A 19,864-nucleotide genomic window follows, 5' to 3' on the forward strand; every position below is an offset into this window, starting at 1 on the left:
GAGAAGCCAGCCTCGTATGGTTTGATTGCCTCTAGAACCCCACTGTATTATGTTGTTCCTGCTGATAACCCTGAGGCTCATTAAAAACAAGAAACATACCATCTATTTTAGGAAGATGCCCAGTAAGTTTTTTTTAATTTGGCTACTGTAACAGGTAGACTTCCATACCTACTTCCCCACTGATGCCATGCTTTAAGCCCCCTGACCCTAGTACTTGGAGATCTGAATTCTGTGCTTGCTTGTTTATTATTCCTCACTCTATTAAGGGACTCTTCATAATAAGTCATAAATCCCTTTCATGGAGATAATTCATAGCTCAACCCCCGTTTTCTTCCAAAACATATTACTCACCCTGCCCATGTACCCCAGCCTTGGGACACATTCAGTTAAAATAGTTATGTCTTATATTGGGGGTAGCGAGCATTCACAGACAAAGCAATGCACTCCTTACATCTAAGAACTTATTTGGATGGAGGGGAGACCCAAAGAGATGATTTCAATTCAATGTGTTTAGTGTTCTAACACAGAGCTTTACACGTTACACTTAAATTCTATAATATGCCAATGGTTTACAAGTGTTTTTAATGTGATCCCTTGTTCCTTCCCTCACCTCCTGCCATTTTAACCGTGGTGGGGTAAGGGAGGCAAGGATATTTGTGTATTAAACTGTTCCCCATAAGCTTCTAATGGGAGTATCTACAGACCCCACTCTGAAATACTGTGCTCTGTCCATTGAAGCCTGACCAGTCCTGCCTTGTAGAAAGGTTGCTCTGTTGTGCAAACCATGGATCACGCGAAAAGTTCTGGGCAGACCTAGTAACTGATAACTACTCCCAAATCCTTTCTGAAACAAGTAGTTGGGGTGAGGGTGCTGGTGGTAAGAAAATAGGTAGACTGGGGAGAAAGGAGGATCTAAGACCATCTGCTGATCCTGTTACCAATGAGTGTGACATTTCACACCCTTCAATTTTGAAACCTTTGTTTTATATTCCCTCTTCTGTGTTTTCCTCCCTTACCTGTGGGTGTCTTTCTCCTTGTATTTCTTCAGAAATCTGCAGAGCTTTTTCATACATCCTTTGTGCCTGTGATGGCTGCTTGGAGAACAGAAGGTAGCGAGCACAGGCGTCTAAGCACATGCCCAAGAGGAGGTGGGTATTGGCTTTCTCTTCCACTAAGGAGAAAAGAGGAATCAGCAAATCTACCCAAATTGTTGTTACCAGGACCCACAAATATGTCAGCAGAATGGGACCCACATGTCACTTAGGGGACAAAGTAGGTGGATTAACATCCAGTTAAATGACCTATTCCAAACTAGCTGGAATCATGGAACTTCACCCCACATTTTAAGTAGATTAAGAGTCCACACATTAATTAAAATGTGGAATGTTATTTTTAGTTTGAAACAAATAATATTCAGCAGAAGCAAATGAAGATAAATTCAAAGAAGAATGAGTTAACAACAAAAAGTCAAGGCCAATGAAAAATCTGTAAGGTATAAGAAAAACAATGCAGGAAGAAGACAGAGAACACTCAGAATCCTGAAGTGCAAAGTCACAAGCTGAATTTAAAGAATTCAAGGTAAAGGCCAGGCGTAGTGGCTCACACCTGTAATCCCAGCACTCTGGGAGGCCAAGGCGGGTGGATCACAAGGTCAAGAGATGGAGACCATCCTGGCTAACATGGTAAAACCCCGTCTCTACTAAAAATACAAAAAAAAAATTTAGCCGGGCGTGGTGGCAGGTGCCTGCAGTCCCAGCTACTCAGGAGGCTGAGGCAGGAAAATGGCGTGAACCCAGGAGGCAGAGCTTGCAGTGAGCCGAGATCACACCACTGCACTCCAGTTTGGGTGACTAGAGCGAGACTCTGTCTCAAAAAAAAAAAAAAAAAGAAATTCAAGGTAAAATTGAAACAAGCTAAGAAGAATAATAAAGCTTGCAATGACATAGCACCTCCCAACACATTCAAGAATTGACTATACGATGTCTGAAAAAGAACAAGTTTAAAATACCTAATGCCACATACGAAGAATTGGAGACATAGATCATAACAGTAACCTATATCAACCTGGGTAAGACTTCTAAAAGATGATACAAATAACAGAAATGTTCATAAGCAAGATTATATGGAAATTCTGCAAACAACTCAGCAGAAGGTAAATGTTCACATAATAAAAGACTAGAAAAAGAGGTTACCTTAGATAATCTTAGGTAACAAATTAGTAGACACCCAACTGAGTATTTCAGTTGGGTTTATTTGCCAGCAAAGCTGCCGTTCATACCAAACCCTTTCCCTTCCATGTCTTCAGTTTTCAGAAATCTACAAGTGGCGTAGAGTTTAAGGAAGACTATGTTACTAAAATGAGTCTTTTCTAATACCTTCCCATTTAGAAAAAAAGTGTAGCTTGCTTCTGTCACTTACCTAATTTTACATAAATATGCTCTGAAGGCTGGAGCAAATGTGATTTTCAATGTGAAAATAAACTACTAAAAGTGTTCTCGGAGTTATTTCTAAACAGAACACCAGCATCGTCTGAATCATCTATTTCGGAAAAATCAGATCATCAAATGAATCTTCAACCAACCACTGTTCGAGAATGATGTTACCATCACGCGTAGGCATGCTGTGTTTTCTAGGATTTGACATTTTCAGTGATCAAAAATTACTGTATTTTGTAAATGGAAATACTACTACTAAAAACAGAATGCTATAAATAGAATGATATCTTGTTCCCAAAGTTGATATACTAGAGCAATGTGAAAATGATAAAAGCAAGATACTTTGTGGCAACAATTTAAAAAGATGTTTAGTGGTATAACTAAAGTACAAGAATAAAGTCACAAGCAATTCTAGCGGAAAATTGTTACCCTTGTTATCACTGAGTAGTGGAGTGGAAGCAAAAGCAGTAAAGCTTTTTAGAGAAAACAATGAGGTACAATTTAGCTATAATATTTTAAAAATACATGCACATTCTGACTACAATAAAAATGGAAACACTTTTTGAAAAGCAACCTTTTCTAAAAATAAATGTACTATTACTGAACTTTTAGAAAACATAAAACCTTTAGCAACTGCCAAGAGAAATTATTTCAAAGTTCCCTCAGAGTTCCTTTGCTAGTAGTTTACTTAAACATAGTTCTTTGAAACATTAAAATAAAAATTGCTAAAAGTTAGACAAGAAAAAAATCAAGTACTTTAATAACAACTGAGAAATATATTGGAATCGTTTATATAGAGCCCCAAAGGGTCATTTAAAACTGAGGCATATTTACTTCTTCAAACATAAATGATTCTCTTTCATAAATAACTTCTGATCACAGAAAAAGATATGCTGCTAAGTCCATGAGGCAAATAGGATTCACTATAGAATTTTTTACTCAAAATATTACCGAATGGAATAATCAGATGTATTAAGGAGATGACCAAACAGCATTTATTCCAGGAATAAAAGAATGGCTCAGTATATCAAACTAGGTTTACATAAATATAGACTAAAGGGAATTTGATAAAGTACTGGGGCAATTATATGCATTTATAACAACAGCAAAAGAGCATCTCTAATTTAGGAAAACTTGAGCATAGGCCTCTAGCTCTCCCCTACCCCCTCACCATCAATAGCAATATAGGAAAGTCTACAAGGGTCTTTGAAACTAGAGATATTTGTTCACCAAATTCCAAGAATATCCTGAAATTTCTTCTAAACTAAATCACGTGTTAATCAACTGATTAGCACTTCCTAATTAGTGTTAATGGTTTTAGTAGAGGGAATCAAGGAGAATCTAACCTAACGCTATTGATGAAACCCATCTGCCTCAAACACCTAGAAATCTTAGATAAACTGTAACACACATCCTTTCCATGCACAGCTGAGATCCCAAGAGAAGGAAACCCCAAGTGCCAGAAATTAGGAGTAAGCTAAAACCCAAAGTGGAGAGTCTGTGAGTTGACACAGCAAAAGCCTGGTTTCTGTTGTAGCTTGAGTGTCTCTGTAATCCAGGAATTCAAGCTGTTGATGTGTACTAAACAGAACTAGATCTGAAGCCAATGCATAAAACCAGGATCACCATTAGGACCACAACCCCCGGAAAAGAATGTATGTGAAAAGAATTGCAGCACTCCAACCTACACTTCCCTTAACCCCCTGATCACAGGCACAGGGAGACGACAAGGAGCTCTGAATGGCCAAGTCTGGAATCTAGATGAGAAAAATGACTACCCTGTAAGTTTGATGTCTAAATTTATAACATCCACTTCGGCCAGAAGCTGAGTGCCTGGAAGACACAAAACTATTCTGGAATCTCACTGTATAGCTAAAACCTTGCTGAAGATGAATGTATAATCCAAAATTAGTCAACATGACAATTCATCATAAATGAGAATCAGCAGACAGTAAGAAAGCAGGCCTCATCCCCCAAAATTTTATAAAATCAGACAACTCCAGTACTTACTTCCAGTAAGTCAAGCATACACCACCTGAGTCTTGTACCTGTAACTGCCCTTTGCCTGTAATTTTCTTCCCTCACAAATAGCCACTTGCCTATTCTCTCCCATTCACCGGGTTTCATACTAACAAGACCTTCCCTACCCCCTCTATAAGACAGCATACTTCCCCAATGTATTCCTGCTATACATATTCCTTCATAAATATCTACATAGCACTCTGGACACACCAACTTACTGGATAGTGCTTACTATGCGTCTTTCCCCCACCAAAAATGTAGCTCCATGAGGCAGTGATTTTTTTTTTTCTTTTTTGAGACGAAGTCTCACTCTGTCGCCCAGGCTGGAGTGCAGTGGCAAAATCTCCGCTCACTGCAACCTCTGCCTCCCGGGTTCAAGCAGATTCTTCTGCCTCAGCCTCCCAAGTAGCTGGGACTACAGGTGTACCACCATACCCAGCTAATTTTTTTTTTTTTTTTTTTGTATTTTTAGTAGAGACGGGATTTCACAATATTGGCCAGGCTAGTCTTGAACTCTTGACCTCTTGATCCGCCCGCCTCAGCCACCCAAAGTGCTGGGATTACAGGTGTGAGCCACTGCATCTAGCCAACTTTGTTTTATTTATATCTGTATCTCAGAACCTAGCAGCGTATCTAGCATGTAATGGGCATTCAGTATTTCTGACTGAATTGTTGAATGAATGAACAAATAAAAGGAATTACAAAAGGGCTAGGTGTGGTGGCTCACACCTGCAATCCCGTACTTTGGGAGGCCGAGCACCACTTCAGCCCACGAGGTCGAGACCAGCCTGGGCAACATAGCAAAACCTCATCTCTACCCTACCCTGCCCCCCCAAAAAATATATACACTCCCCAAAAAATACATAAGCCAGACATGGTGGCACGTGCCTGTAGTCCTTATTCTTCTGGAGGCTGAGGTGGGAGGATCACTTGGTATCAGGAGTTTAAAGTTGCAGTGAGCTGTGATCATGTCACTGCACTCACTCCAGCCTGGCCAAAGGAAGACCTTGTCTCTTGAGGGGGAAAAAAATAAGGTACTGAATTAAATAGGGAAAAATTATAATGAAACTAAAAATTAGTCATAATTACAGATTTAAACATTAGCACTCCACGAATATATGAAAACCCAATATAGAGATATCATTACAAATCAAGATATAACAAGCACTAACTATGAAGATAAATATCAAGATTCTGTCAATATCCAAATTTTTAATCTATGTCAAATGCCCTAATGTGAAAAGACAAGCTACAACGATAAGTAACCTATAAAAACATAAAATGGTTGAATACATAAGGAACTCTTACAGATTGTTAAGAAAAAGACAACCCCTCAAAAAAATAGGCAAAGAATATGAATAATTTTCAGAGCAAATAATCTGAATAGCCAATAAATACAGTAATCAGAAACACATAGTGAAGCCACAATGAAATTCCTTTTCAAACCCAGCAGATTATCAAAAATATCTGATGATAACAAAGATATACAGAGAGCATCACGAACACTAATATACTGTTAGTCAAAATGTAAACTGGTAAAACCACTTTGATCAGCAATTTGGTTTTTGTTGTTTTTGAGACAGAGTCTTGCTCTGTTGCCCAGGCTGGAGTGCAGTGGCATGATCTCAGCTTATTACAACCTCTGCCTTCCCAGATTTAAGCGATTCTTGTGCCTCAGCCTTCCAAGTAGTTGGGATTACAGGTGCCCACCACCACGTCTGGCTTTTTTTTTTTTTTAAGTAGAGGTGGGGTTTCACCTTATTGGCCAGGCTGGTCTCCAACTCCTGACCTCAAGTGATCTGCTCACCTCAGCCTCCCAAAGTGCTGGGATTACAGGTGTGAGTCACTACACCCAGCCTGATAAGCAATTTGGTATATGCACCCCGGCAACTCCACTTTTATCTACATATTCCAGGGACTATCTTGCAGGTGTACAAAGATGCAGGTCCAAGAATGTTCAGTGAAGTATGACTTTTAATAGCAAAACATATAGAATGACCCAACAGGTCCATCAATAGAACTGTGGGGTATATTTCAATGTTTTAGACATGACGTCCTTGCCCATGCCTATATCCTGAATGGTAGTGCCTAGGTTTTCTTTTAGGGTTTTTATGGTTTTAGGTCTAACATTTAAGTCTTTAATCCATCTTGAATTAATTTTTGTATAAGGTGTAAGGAAGGGATCCAGTTTCAGCTTTCTACATATGGCTAGCCAGTTTTCCAGCACCATTTATTAAATAGGGAATCCTTTCGCCATTTCTTGTTTTTGTCAGGTTTGTCAAAGATCAGATGGTTATAGATGTGTAGTATTATTTCTGAGGTTTCTGTTCTGTTCCATTGGTCTATATTTCTGTTTTGATACCAGTACCATGCTGTTTTGGTTACTGTAGCCTTGTAGTATAGTTTGAAGTCAGGTAGCGTGATGCCTCCAGCTTTGTTCTTTTTGCTTAGGATTGTCTTGGCAATGCAGGCTCTTTTTTTGGTTCCAATTCTGTGAAGAAAGTCATTGGTAGCTTGATGGGGATGGGCATTGAATCTATAAATTATCTTGGGCACTATGGCTATTTTCACAATATTGATTCTTCCTATCCATGAGCATGGAATGTTCTTCCATTTGTTTGTGTCCTCTTTTATTTTGTTGAGCAAGTGGTTTGTAGTTCTCCTTGAAGAGGTCCTTCACATCCCTTGTAAGTTGGATTCCTAGGTATTTTATTCTCTTTGAAGCAATTGTGAATGGGAGTTCACTCATGATTTGGCTCTCTGTCTGTTATTGGTGTATAAGAATGCTTGTGATTTTTGCACATTGATTTTGTATCCTGAAACTTTGCTGAAGTTGCTTATCAGCTTAAGGAGATTTGGGGCTGGGACCAAAAGCATTGGTCCCAAAAGCCAAAACTGACAAATGGGATCTAATTAAACTAAAGAGCTTCTGCACAGCAAAAGAAACTACCATCAGAGTGAACAGGCAACCTACAGAATGGGAGAAAATTTTTGCAATCTACTCATCTGACAAAGGGCTAATATCCAGAATCTACAAAGAATTCAAACAAATTTACAAGAAAAAAACAACCCCATCAAAAAGTGGGCGAAGGATATGAACAGACACTTCTCAAAAGAAGACATTTATGCAGCCAACAGACACATGAAAAAATGCTCATCATCACTGGCCATCAGAGAAATGCAAATCAAAACCACAATGAGATACCATCTCACACGAGTTAGAATGGCGATCATTAAAAAGTCATGAAACAACAGGTGCTGGAGAGGATGTGGAGAAATAGGAATATTTTTACACTGCTGGTGGGACTGTAAACTAGTTCAACCATTGTGGAAGACAGTGTGGCGATTCCTCAAGGATCTAGAAGTAGAAATACCATTTGACCCAGCCATCCCATTACTGGTTATATACCCAAAGGATTATAAATCATGCTGCTATAAAGACACATGCACACATATGTTTATTGCGGCACTATTCACAATAGCAAAGACTTGGAACCAACCCAAATGTCCATCAATGATAGACTGGATTAAGAAAATGTGGCACATATACACCATGGAATACTATGCAGCCATAAAAAAGGATGAGTTCATGTCTTTTGTAGGGACATGGATGAAGCTGGAAACCATCATTCTGAGCAAACTATCGCAAGTACCAAAAACCAAACATCACATGTTCTCACTCATAGGTGGGAACTGAACAATGAGAACACTTGGACACAGGAAGGGGAACATCATACACCGGGGTCTGTCATGGGGTGGGGGGAGGAGGGAGGGGTAGCAATAGGAGATATACCTAATGTAAATGACGAGTTAATGGGTGCAGCACACCAACAAGGCACTTATTGACATATGTAATAAACCACGTTGTGCACGTCTGTCCTATGATTTAAAGTATTAAAAAAAAAAAAAAAGAACTGTGGTATATTTCTACAATGGACTACTATACCATGGTTGTAGTGAGGGAATCACACAGGGCCACCTTTAGCTTGTGTCCACACTTGTGAGAACAGAAAAAAGATTCACCTTACCCCTCACCCCAGCAGATTAATTAGAGGAAGTCACCCTTTAAAGACAGATGCAACCCAGCAGATATGCAGTTTGGCAAGCAAACAGGGCCTCTGTGCTAAGAAAACTGCTTTAAGTTTTCTTAATGAGATTTACCAGCCCGATAAATCTCATTAACATAATATTGAGTGACAAAAGCAAACTACAAAAACAAGTGTACAGTATGATACCATTCATATTAAGTTTAAAAACATATTAGCCCTATGGTATATTGTTTGTTTTGGAGACGGAGTCTTCACTCTGTCACCCAGGCTGGAGTGCAGTGGCGCGATCTTAGCTCACTGTAACTTCTGCCTCTCAGGTTCAAGCAATTCTCCTGCCTCAGCCTCCCGAGTAGGGGGGAATACAGGCGCCCGCCACCATGCTGGGATAATTTTTGTATTTTTAGTAGAGACAAGGTTTTGCTATGTTGGCCAGGCTGGTCTCAAACTCTTGACCTCAGATGATCCACCTGTCTTGGCCTCCCAAAGGGCTGGGATTACAGGTGTGAGCCACTGTACCCAGCAATATATTGTTTACTGATATATACAAGTGCAATAAGTAGGCAAACAAAACCAAATTGAGGATAGCAGCTACCCCTAGGCAGGGAGGGGTATACAGGGGTTTAAATATCCAAAAAAAAAAAAAAATTCTAAAGCAAATATGGTAAAACATTGAAATTTGGCCAAGGCTGAAAGTATACAGATATTTGGTAAGTCCTGAAAACTTTACTTTTGTTTGAAATCTATTTTAAAACAATACATCAGAGCACAGCCAGGCATGATGCCTCATGCTCATAATGCCAGCATTTTGGGAGGTCAGGGCAAGTAGATTCCTTTAGCTCAGAAGTTCAAGACCAGCCTGGGCAAGATGGTGAAACTCTGCCTCTATGAAAAATCCAGAAATTAGCCAGGCATGGTGGCATGCGCATGCAGTCTCAGCTACTTGGGAGACTAAGGTAGGAGGATCAGGTGAGCCTGGGAGGTTGAGGCTGCAGTGAGCCATGACTGCACCACTGCACTCCAGCCTGGGTGACACAGTGAGACCCTATCTCAAAAAACAAAAAGCAAATCAGAAGAAAAGCACAGAACTGACTTTCCTTAATCATAAATCAGTAATGTGGAATATCAACTGAAGAAACTCCCAAAATATAGATGAGAAAACTGATGGAAGAGGGGATAATGTGAAGGATAGAGAAGAGAGAGGTCAACATACAGGTAAAGGACATTCCAGAGTGAGAGGCCAGAGCATGTGGGACAGAAGCATTGAGCCAGGATAGACTACAGAAGCTCCAGAGAACTGGATGCTAAAAATGAAGGTTCACCAGGGATTAAACAAGCTTCACAAACAGACAACTCCCTAACCTTACGCTGATGTAACTTCTGAGTCCAGCAAAGCATCTGAGCAGGAGAAAATAGACTACTTAAAAAACAAGGCAAATATGCAGGCTTCAGAATTCTCCTCTGCAATAAATTCCACTAAGTCTAAAATTCCAGATCACAGAGAAAAAACAAGTGAGGAAAAGGGAAAGGTAGGATAATGTTAAAATGTACTCATCTCATTTTAGAGAAGAAACTGAAAACAATTTTTTTTTCCCTCTGAGTCAACTATGTCTTTAAGAAATGCTTAGGTTACTCCCTATAGAATTGAAAATCATATATACATATACCTTCCCTACAAAATACAAATACAGATCAGTGAGGGAAAAATTCCTATAAAAGGAACTGAAAACAAAGGAATTAACAAAAATGCAATAATTAGACCAATTATCCCTTTCAATACTAATTTGTTTTTTGTTTTGTTTGTTTGAGACGGAGTTTCGCTCTTCTTAACCAGGCTGGAGTGCGATGGCGTGATCTCAGCTCACTGCAACCTCCGCCTCCCAGGTTCATGTGATTCTCCTGCCTCAGCCTCCCGAGTAGCTGAAATTACAGGCGCCCACCGCCAGACCCAGCTAATTTTTTGTATTTTTAGTAGAGACGGGGTTTCACTATGTTGGCCAGGCTGGTCTTGAACTCCTGACCTCAGGTGATGCACCTGCCTCAGCCTCCTAAAATGCTGGGATTACAGGTGTGAGCCGCTGCACCCGGCCTCAACACTAATTTTTAAAAGGTTTTCAGATTCTGTATCAGAAAATAGTGATACTCAGGTTTAAAAAAAAAATCCAACCATAGCTTTCTACAAAAGATACACTGAAAAATGACTCAGAAAAATTTAAGGGTTAAGATATAGTAGATAATATAAAACTAGAATTTGTAACAAATACCTTAAATAGGGAAAAAGGAATCGTTTTCCTGATGAAGGGACAATTCATAACAAAGATATATATATATATCTGAGACTGTCTAAACAGCACAGAAACATGTATAAAGAAAGAAGATTTAAAAAAATTTATCAGCTGGGCATGGTGGCTCATGCCTGTAATCCCAGCACTCTGGGAGGCTGAGGCAGGTGGACCACCTGAGGTCAAGAGTTCAAGACCAGCCTGGACAACATGGTGAAACCTGATCTCAACTAAAAATACAAAAATTAGCCGGATCCAATGGCACATGCCTGTACTCCCAGCTACTCGGGAGGCTGAGGCATGAGAGTCGCTTGAACCCGGGAGGTGGAAGTTGCAGTGAGCCGAGACTGCGCCACTGCACTCCAGCCTGGGTGACAGAGCAAGACTCCGTCTCGAAGAAAAAAAAAAAATTAGAACAACTCGACAAAATCAGTAAGGACACAAAAGACTTGAATAACACTATAAACCAACTAGACCTAACAGACATTCATAGAAAACTCCATTCAACAGGATACACATACTTCTCAAATGCACATGCAACATTCTCCAGGATAAGCCATATGTGAGGCCATACAAGAAGTCTCAATAAATAAAATCATGCACAGTTGTTCTGTGAACACAATGGAATGAAACTGGATTCAACAGAAGAAAATTTAAGAAATGCACTATATGTGGAAATTAATCTATATACTCCTAAATATCCAAAGGGTCAAAGAAGAAATCCCAAAAAAAATTGGAAAATACTTGAGACACATGAAAATATACCTTACCAAAATTAATGAGATGCAGCTAAAGCTTATAGTTATAAATGGCAATTATGTTAAAAGCAAAACCTTAAGTCAGTAACCTCATCTCCTGCCTAAGAGATCAGAAAAAAGGGAACAAAATAAACCCAAAGCAAAGAGGAGAGATGCAATAAACACAGAGAAGAAATAAGTGAAATGGAAAATAGAAAAACAATAAAGAAAATTAATGAAACCAGAAGATGCTTTTTGAATGAATCAACAAAATTAACAAAAACCAAGGAGAAACTATAAATACAATAGCCAGGAAGGTCCTTAATAAATTGAGAGTAGTAAAATATACGTGCCAAATCATATAATAAATAAGATTAGTAAATATATCACATTCCACACACTCTTATATAACAGTGCCTAATGAGTACCGGTCATAGTCCTGAAGCATTTCATTCTCATAAGTCTTAACGAGGTAAGTTCTATTATTATCTTCATTTTATTGATAAGGAAGCTGAGAACAGAGAAGTTAAATAACTTGTCCACTGCTAGTAAGTGGTAGAACCAGAATCTGAACTCAGGCTCCAGACTTGAAGCACTCATGGAACCAAATATCATGTCATCAAAAATAACTTTCTAGAAATGTTTTATTTAAAATATAAAAATAAAAAGTTTCAAGGAAAGGAGGAGGAAGGAATCAATGGGAAACATCTTTTTACTAATTTAAAAAGAAATCCATAAAATTAGGAACTAGAAAAGGAAGATGGTATCAGATATGAGTAGTGTAAAATATGCTTTAAAAATATAATTCCTTAAAGTTTCTTCTAGGAAATTAATAAGTTATAAAATTTGTTCACTCATACGTTCATTTATTCAACAGATATTAATGCTTATCATGTATTTAGCACTGTCCTATATTGAAATCAAGAAAATGGAAGAAATACATGAGTAATCAAGAAGGAAGAAAAAATCTGTCAGAGAATTAACTCAGGAGTTCTGGTCCATCTGGCATGATAGACTCTACAACTTTCAAGGAACAGACCATTCAAATGCAATATCATACACTTATTTCAGAATAGAAAATACAGAAAGCATCCCAATTCATTTTATCACATTAATACAATTCTGAAATAACAAATAATACAAACACAATAGTACGAACAATACAATAAGAAATTTACTGTGGATCTCATAAGAAACACAAAAGTTACATATCAGCATTAAATATTATCCAGCACTACACAGGTACTAAGCAATTAACCTACAAGCAAGCCTGGTCTGCTCTAGATATATAATAGTAATAAATTTAGTAATAAATAAAACTATGTGAGTTTGGTACCAAATTGGATATAAGACTAAGTTGCCTATTACTACTATTTCTTGATGGTACAGCCAATGAACTAATTTTATAGAGGGTGGGGAAGGGAGACAGCAGTATAACTCTCTGGAAGGAAACAATTACCAACCTAGTATTCCTTATCTGAAATGTTTAGGACCAAAAGTGTTTCAAATTTCAGATTTTTTGAGTTTGGAATATTTGCTTTGGATACTGCCAGCATCCCAAAACCAAAAACCCAAATCCAAATGCTCCAATGAGTACTTTCTTTGTACATCATGTTGGCACTCAGAAAGCTTCAGTTTTGGGGGATGCTCCACTTGTATCATCATTTCCGGAATGTATGATTATAAGTCTGGAATTAGCGTGAATATCAACTGAAAAGCCAAGAGTTCAGTCAAGGAGTCAGTTAAATTCAAATTTAATAAATAGCTGTCATTTATATGAAGAAAACTATAATATAAGCAGGAGCTATAGAATGTTCCTCAGTGAAACGGCTCACTATTACAAAGATCTTCCTTTGCTAGCAGAGCAGCCAGTTTGTCCCAGTATCCATTCTTTTCTCACATGATTCACATCCTCAGGAAAAGATACTGATGAGTTTTAGCCAATCATGATAATCCATTTTTCTTCCCAAGGACTGGGTTAGAATTGGCATGTAACCCAATTCTAACCAATAAGAAGTAAGGATAAATCTACTTGGAGACTTCTAGGAAAGATTACCTTGATCCTATGAGAAACATCAAAGAAGTCTCCTTTTCCTCTGGACACTGTCATTTCTGGATGAGATTCCTGGGAATTGCTATAGTTTCACGATTCAACCACCAGGGGAGCATGGGAAAAAAATACATGAGTGAGGAAAGCTGGAAAGAGCCTGTTCCTTCATGATTTCAATGAATCACATTATCAACTAACTCAACAGCCTGCTCCCTGTCGCTGAACTGCCAGTTACTTGACATAAATGTCCTTACTGTTACACCTAATTTAGCTGAAATTTCTGCTCTTTGCAAAGATGTGCTAACTTATTCAGATGGCAATCTCCTCAAACTAATTTGTAAATATAATGCAAATCTGATAATTCAGTTTCAAGGCACTTTAGGAAGTTGAAAAAATAATTGTAAAATTCATGTGAAAACAGTGAAATGTGGGAAGGAATTGTGCAAAGGAAGCATGTGTCAACTGTCCTACCATATAACTCAAATATATAATTCAAACAATGTATATACTGTTATAAAACTCATCAGATAAATACATCAATACATCAGAATGGAAAACCCCAAAAGAAACCCAAGTATATACTAATTAGTACATACAGATTGATTACTATCTGTAAGAAAAGAGTCACCAGCTTCACACCAAAATAAATTCCAGATACACTAAGTTAAATTAAAAATATTTAGAAATAAAAAGAGAAAAATAGAAAATTATAAGGAAAGATGAGTGAGGATGCATATGATTTCAAAGCTTGAAAAATACTTCTAAGCATTAAGCTCCAGAAGAGCAGGGACTTTTACCTTACTTGCTGCTATTCAAATCCTAGAATACCTGGCACAGAACAGCTACTCAGTATGTATTAAAGATGAATAAAAGCAAAGGAAATTAGAAATGAATTCTGATCTAATTCTGAAAAGATTACTCATGCAAGTAATTTATAAACATGCCCTAAAATGAATACATATTATGATTCATTTATATAATTTTAATTTTTTTTTGAGACAGGGTCTCTCTCTACTGCCTGCGCTGAAGGACAGTGGCACTATGATAGCTCACTGCAGCCTCGACCTCTTGGGCTCAAGTTATCCTCCTGCCTCAGTCTCCTAAGTAGCTGGGACCACAGGCATGTGCCACCGTGCCCAGGTAATTTTTTTATTTTTTGAAGAGACAGGATCTCACCATGTTGCCCAGTCTGGTCTCAAACTCCTGGGCTCAAGCGATCCTCCCACCTTGGCCTCCCAAAGTGTTGGGATTACAGGCATGAGTCACTGCACCCAGTCTATTTAAATTTTTAAAAGCAATATGCAAAAATTAAATGACACCTTCTTAAGGGACACCGAGTAAAACTAAAGAAAAGCAAATGGGCCGGGCATGGTGGCTCATACCTGTAATCCCAGCACTTTGGGAAGCTGAGGTGGACAGATCACCTGAGGTCGGCAGTTCAAGACCAGCCTGACCAACATGGAGAAACCGCGCCTCTACTAAAACTACAAAATTAGCCGGGCGTGGTGGCACATGCCTGTAATCCCAGCTACTCGGGAGGCTGAGGCAGGAGAATCACTTGAACCTGGGAGGTGGAGGTTGCGGTGAGCCGAGATCGCACCATTGAATGATAGTGACAAGATTAAGGAGAGTATTATCTCAGGTAGGAAGAGCTCCAAAGGTACTGGTAATGCTGGGTCACTTGTCTATTCTCACAATCGTCTTCCGCCTACGCCCACCCACCCCCGCCGCAAGACAGGGTCTTGCCCTGTCACCCAGGCTGGAGCATAGTGGTGGGACCTCAGTTCACTGCAACCTCCACCTCCCAGGCTCAAGAGATTCTCACCTCAGCCTCCCGAGTAGCTAGGACTACAGGTGCGCAACACCACGCCCAGATAATTTTTGTAAACATGGGGTTTTGCCACATTGCCAGGGCTGGTCTTGAATACCTGACCTCAAGTGATCCTCCCACCTTGGCCTCCCAAAGTGCTGGGATTACAGGCGTGAGCCACTGTGCCTCGCCAATTCTCATAATTCTTTATACAAATGTTAATTTCACATTCTTTTTATTAGAAAAAAAAAAACACTCTATAAACACAAATCAGGAGGAAAACCCGAGACAAAGGATTAATATTTTTACAATAAAGCGCCAATAAAAGATAAACCTCTCAGCACCCTAAGACATGGTGAGAAAAAAAAAGATAAACCTCACTGTTTATCAAAGAAATGCTAGATAATGCATCAAGGCCATATCATCAAGCTAACAAAGATTATAAAAATTAATGAGTTTTGGGAAGGAGGACATAGCCTTATCACAATAATAAAAACCACTAACAAACTCTTTTTGAGCAGCTACAATGTATTATTCTAAGTACTTTTTATGTATTAACTCATTCCACCTTCCTAAAGGTCCTATGCATATTACTCTTAATCCCATACTGAAGAAAAAGCACACAGGGATTAAGTAATTTGACTAAAGTCACAAAGCACATAAATAGCCAGACCAGGAAATGTAAATTAACACAGTCCTTGTTAATCATCAACAACCTTAAAATGTGCTACTCTTGACTTGGCAATCTCAGTGCTAAGAAGCCACTTTAAAAAAACAGGGTTGGACACTATCTTGATGCCCAATAACAGATTTACTATTCTGAACTGAACACATACATTCCTCTCCACTCCTTCCCCAAATACCACTAAAATGAAAGTTACAGGATGAAAAAGATGTAATGCAGCTGGGTGTGGTGGCTCACGCCTGTAATCCCAACACTTTGGGAGGCTGAGGCGGGCAGATCGCCTGAAGTCAGGAGTTCAAGACCAGGCAAGCCAACATGGTGAAACCCCATCTCTACTAAAAATACAAAATTAGCTGGCTGTGGTAGCTCACGCCTGTAATCCCAGCTACTCAGGAGGCAGAGGCATGAGAATTGCTTAAACCCAGGAGGCGGAGCTTGCAGTGAGCCAAAATCGAGCCACTGCACTCCAGCCTTGGTGACACAGTGAGACCCCATCTCAACGAAAACAAACAAAAAAGGAAGATGAAGACTGAATGCCTATGGCCAGCCATGCCAATGAAAAGTGAGCCAACATGAACTAGAACATTGGGAAAGCTTATGAATTGAAGAAAGCAAATAATATATAAAAGTGAAGAATCTGACATATACATAACAAACGGAGCCACAAAAAAACCTAGTTAACTTCAGAGGAAGCAAAACGTACACAAAAGGAAATGTAATTGTGTAATCATGTTACTTGGCTCAGCAGCTAACACTATTCATACACTCCTAATATAGACACAACCAGAAATTGCACTAAATATTCACTTTTCCATAAATCAACAGATTCTGAAAATAATGAATTAGGAAATAGCAATTTATATTACTGAGAAATGTGAAGGTAAATACCAGAGGAAGCTGGTTTAAGAGCTGAAAATAGGGGCCAGGCGCTGTGGCTCATGCCGGTAATCCCAGCACTTTGGGAGGCCGAGGTGGGCCGATCACGAGGTCAGGAGATCGCTGGCTAACACGGTGAAACCCCGTCTCTACTAAAAATACAAAAATAGCTGAGCGTGGTGGCGGGCGCCTGTAGTCCCAGCTACTCGGGAGGCCGAGGCATGAGAATCACTTGAACCCAGGAGGCAGTGGTTGCAGTGAGCCGAGATTGCACCATTGCACTCCTGGTGACAGAGCGAGACTCCATCTCAAAAAAATAAAATAAAAAATAAAAATAAAAATAAATAGATGGGGTGGGGTGAGGTAGCAAGAAAATGCTCTCTTAAATTAAGCTTTGTACTATTAATATTATTTGACTTTTTATACTAATAGATAACATTGGAAATTAAAAAGAAAAATATAAATTTGTGCAAAATTATAGAATACTCAGAGAAACACAAATAAAATATAAATTCCCTATAAACCTACCAACCAAAGAGAATCACTGCCTATATTTTGATATCTATCATTAAGCCTTTGTTCCATTCCTATCATTGATCTACATACTAACTATACTGTTTTGTAACCAAAGTTTTCACTTAATTTTTTATGGGCATTTCCTCAGTAAGTACATATATATTTACAACATAGGTAACAAAATAATTACCCTAGAGCAAGGTTTTATGTAAGTAATGTAATTTTACGTAATTAAGTAATGCTCTCCTGGGATAGAGATAGTTGTGTCAATAAAAAGCACATAAATTTGATAATGGATTTGCTTTGTGCAAAACTGAATAGGTAGGAATTTATTTCTTTTCTAGAAAAAATAAGATGAAGAATCATGTAACACATTTTCTATACTGCGCACCTAGTAAAATGTAAAAATAATATTTATAATAGAAATTAGTTTGCTCTATCCAACAAGAATTCCTTTGCCTGGAAAAAAAAAAAAAAGCGTTTTCACAATATGTTACTAAATTTTTAAAACTCAGGTTACAAAGTGGGATATACAGTATCATCCCGAATTTATTTCTTAAAATGTAACCTGAAAAGCCGTAGTAAAAAACAGTAGCTCTTTCTTAGTAGTATGATTATAGATGATCTTTACTTCTTGGTGCTTTTCTCAGTTTTCTTCAGTGTTTACTGGAATTACTTTTTGAGTCAGGAAATACAGCTTTACACTCCTAAGAAACCATAGAAAGATAGCAAAGGTGTAAATAGTTCAGAAGTGACTTACTTGACAGCTAGACTTGTTTTTACACCTCTTGTAGATTTCCTCAAAGCACTTCCACACTGCACTGAAACTGGATTTACTTGTTGGTCTTTCTTGGGTCTTTTGTTCTTTCATTCAGTAATTATTGAGCCTCTATTATGTGCCAGGCACTGTTCTAGGCACCGAGGATTTAGCAGTGAGCATAATGGATGAAGTCTCTATCCTTCTTTGATAAGGAAGACAAAGACTAAAAATTTTTAAACAAAAACATACTTTTAGTGGAGAAACAAACACAAGCACACAACACACACACCTCTACTTTCAAGTGTGATGAAGAAAAGTAAAGGAAAGAGGAGTAGAGCAATAGTAAGGTGGGAAGAGATGATAATTTTAGTGAGGAGAGGACTCTGAGGAAGTGCTATTTGAGCAGAGACCTGAGTGAAGTACGGGAGTTGGCCAGGAAAAGGTGAGAACAGTCTAGGTAGAGGGAATATCAAGCAAAGAGGCCTTGAGGCGGCACTGAGCTTGGAACGTGCCAGAATAAGACCAGTGTGGTGAGACTGGAACGAGCGAGGGGAGAGTAGCAGATGGCGTGGAAGAGGTGGGTGGGCCCAGGTCATAAGCGCCTTACAGGTCCACGCAGGGATTCTAAATTTATTCTAAAGGTGATACAAAGGTACTGAGGTCTTGAAACAGTGATAGCCTGGACCAAAGCAGTAGGGTAACGGGATGAGATGTGGTCAGTATGGATATATTTTGATGGCTGATCCAATATAACTTGCTGATGGATTAGATACGAGGAATGAGGAAGAAATCAGGGACAATTCTTAGGTTCTTGGCCAAAGCAACTAAATGAGTAGTGTGCCATTTACAAATCTGGGGCTGACTGGTGAAGAAACAAGTTGTGAGCGGCAAAACTGAAGAGATCTAGTTTGGACATGGGAAGTATGAGATGACCATTAGACTTCAAGTCAAGATGTCGGGTAGGCAATCATAATCATAAGTCTGCCATTTGGGGGCAAGTTGGGGCTGAAGGTGTAAATGTAATATTTAAAAGTATGGAACTAAAAGATATCTCCTAGGTGTGGGGGCAGAGAGAAAACAGAATAGGACTGAAAACAGCCCTAAGGCCTGCCAACATTAAGAGGTAGGGAAGTCTGTTCACCTCACTGGAGGGACCAGTGAGGCATCCCAGAAGCCAAGTGAAAGTATTTTTAGTAGGAGACAGTGACCCCAGTTAAAGCTGCTGATGAGTAAATTAAGGATTGACAAGTAACCATTGGATTTGGTGACTCTGATAAAGGTAGCTTCAGTGGAGTGATGAAAACAAAAAAATTGGTGTACAGTGATCCCTCCTAATCCACAGTTTCATTTTCTGGGGTTTCAGTTCTCTGCAGTCAACCATGGTCCGAAAAATATTAAATGAAAAATTCCAGAAATAATCCATAAGTTTTTAAATTGCATGCCATTCTGGGTAGCATGATGAAATCTTGCCCTGTCACACTCCATCCTGCTCAGGACGTGAATCACCTCTTTGTCCAGTGTACCCAAGTTGTATATGGCACCTGGCCTCAATCACTTAGCAGCAGTCTCAGTTATCAGATCAACCCACAGTGTCGCAGTACTTGTGCTCAAGCAATCCATATTTTACATAATGGCCCCAAAGTGT

General features: G+C 38.9%; 1 protein-coding gene across 1 annotated transcript in view; it reads right to left on the reverse strand.

Moving 5' to 3' along the window:
• Positions 1–19,864, reverse strand: part of TTC19 (tetratricopeptide repeat domain 19) — a 33,712-nt gene that overhangs the window by 5,357 nt on the left and 8,491 nt on the right. The window contains 1 exon segment of the mRNA XM_023192169.3: positions 1,017–1,171. Within this exon segment, the coding sequence (XP_023047937.2) occupies positions 1,017–1,171 (155 nt within the window).

This window comes from Piliocolobus tephrosceles, chromosome 16 (genome assembly GCF_002776525.5).
Source record: "Piliocolobus tephrosceles isolate RC106 chromosome 16, ASM277652v3, whole genome shotgun sequence".
Taxonomy (NCBI): domain Eukaryota; kingdom Metazoa; phylum Chordata; class Mammalia; order Primates; family Cercopithecidae; genus Piliocolobus; species Piliocolobus tephrosceles.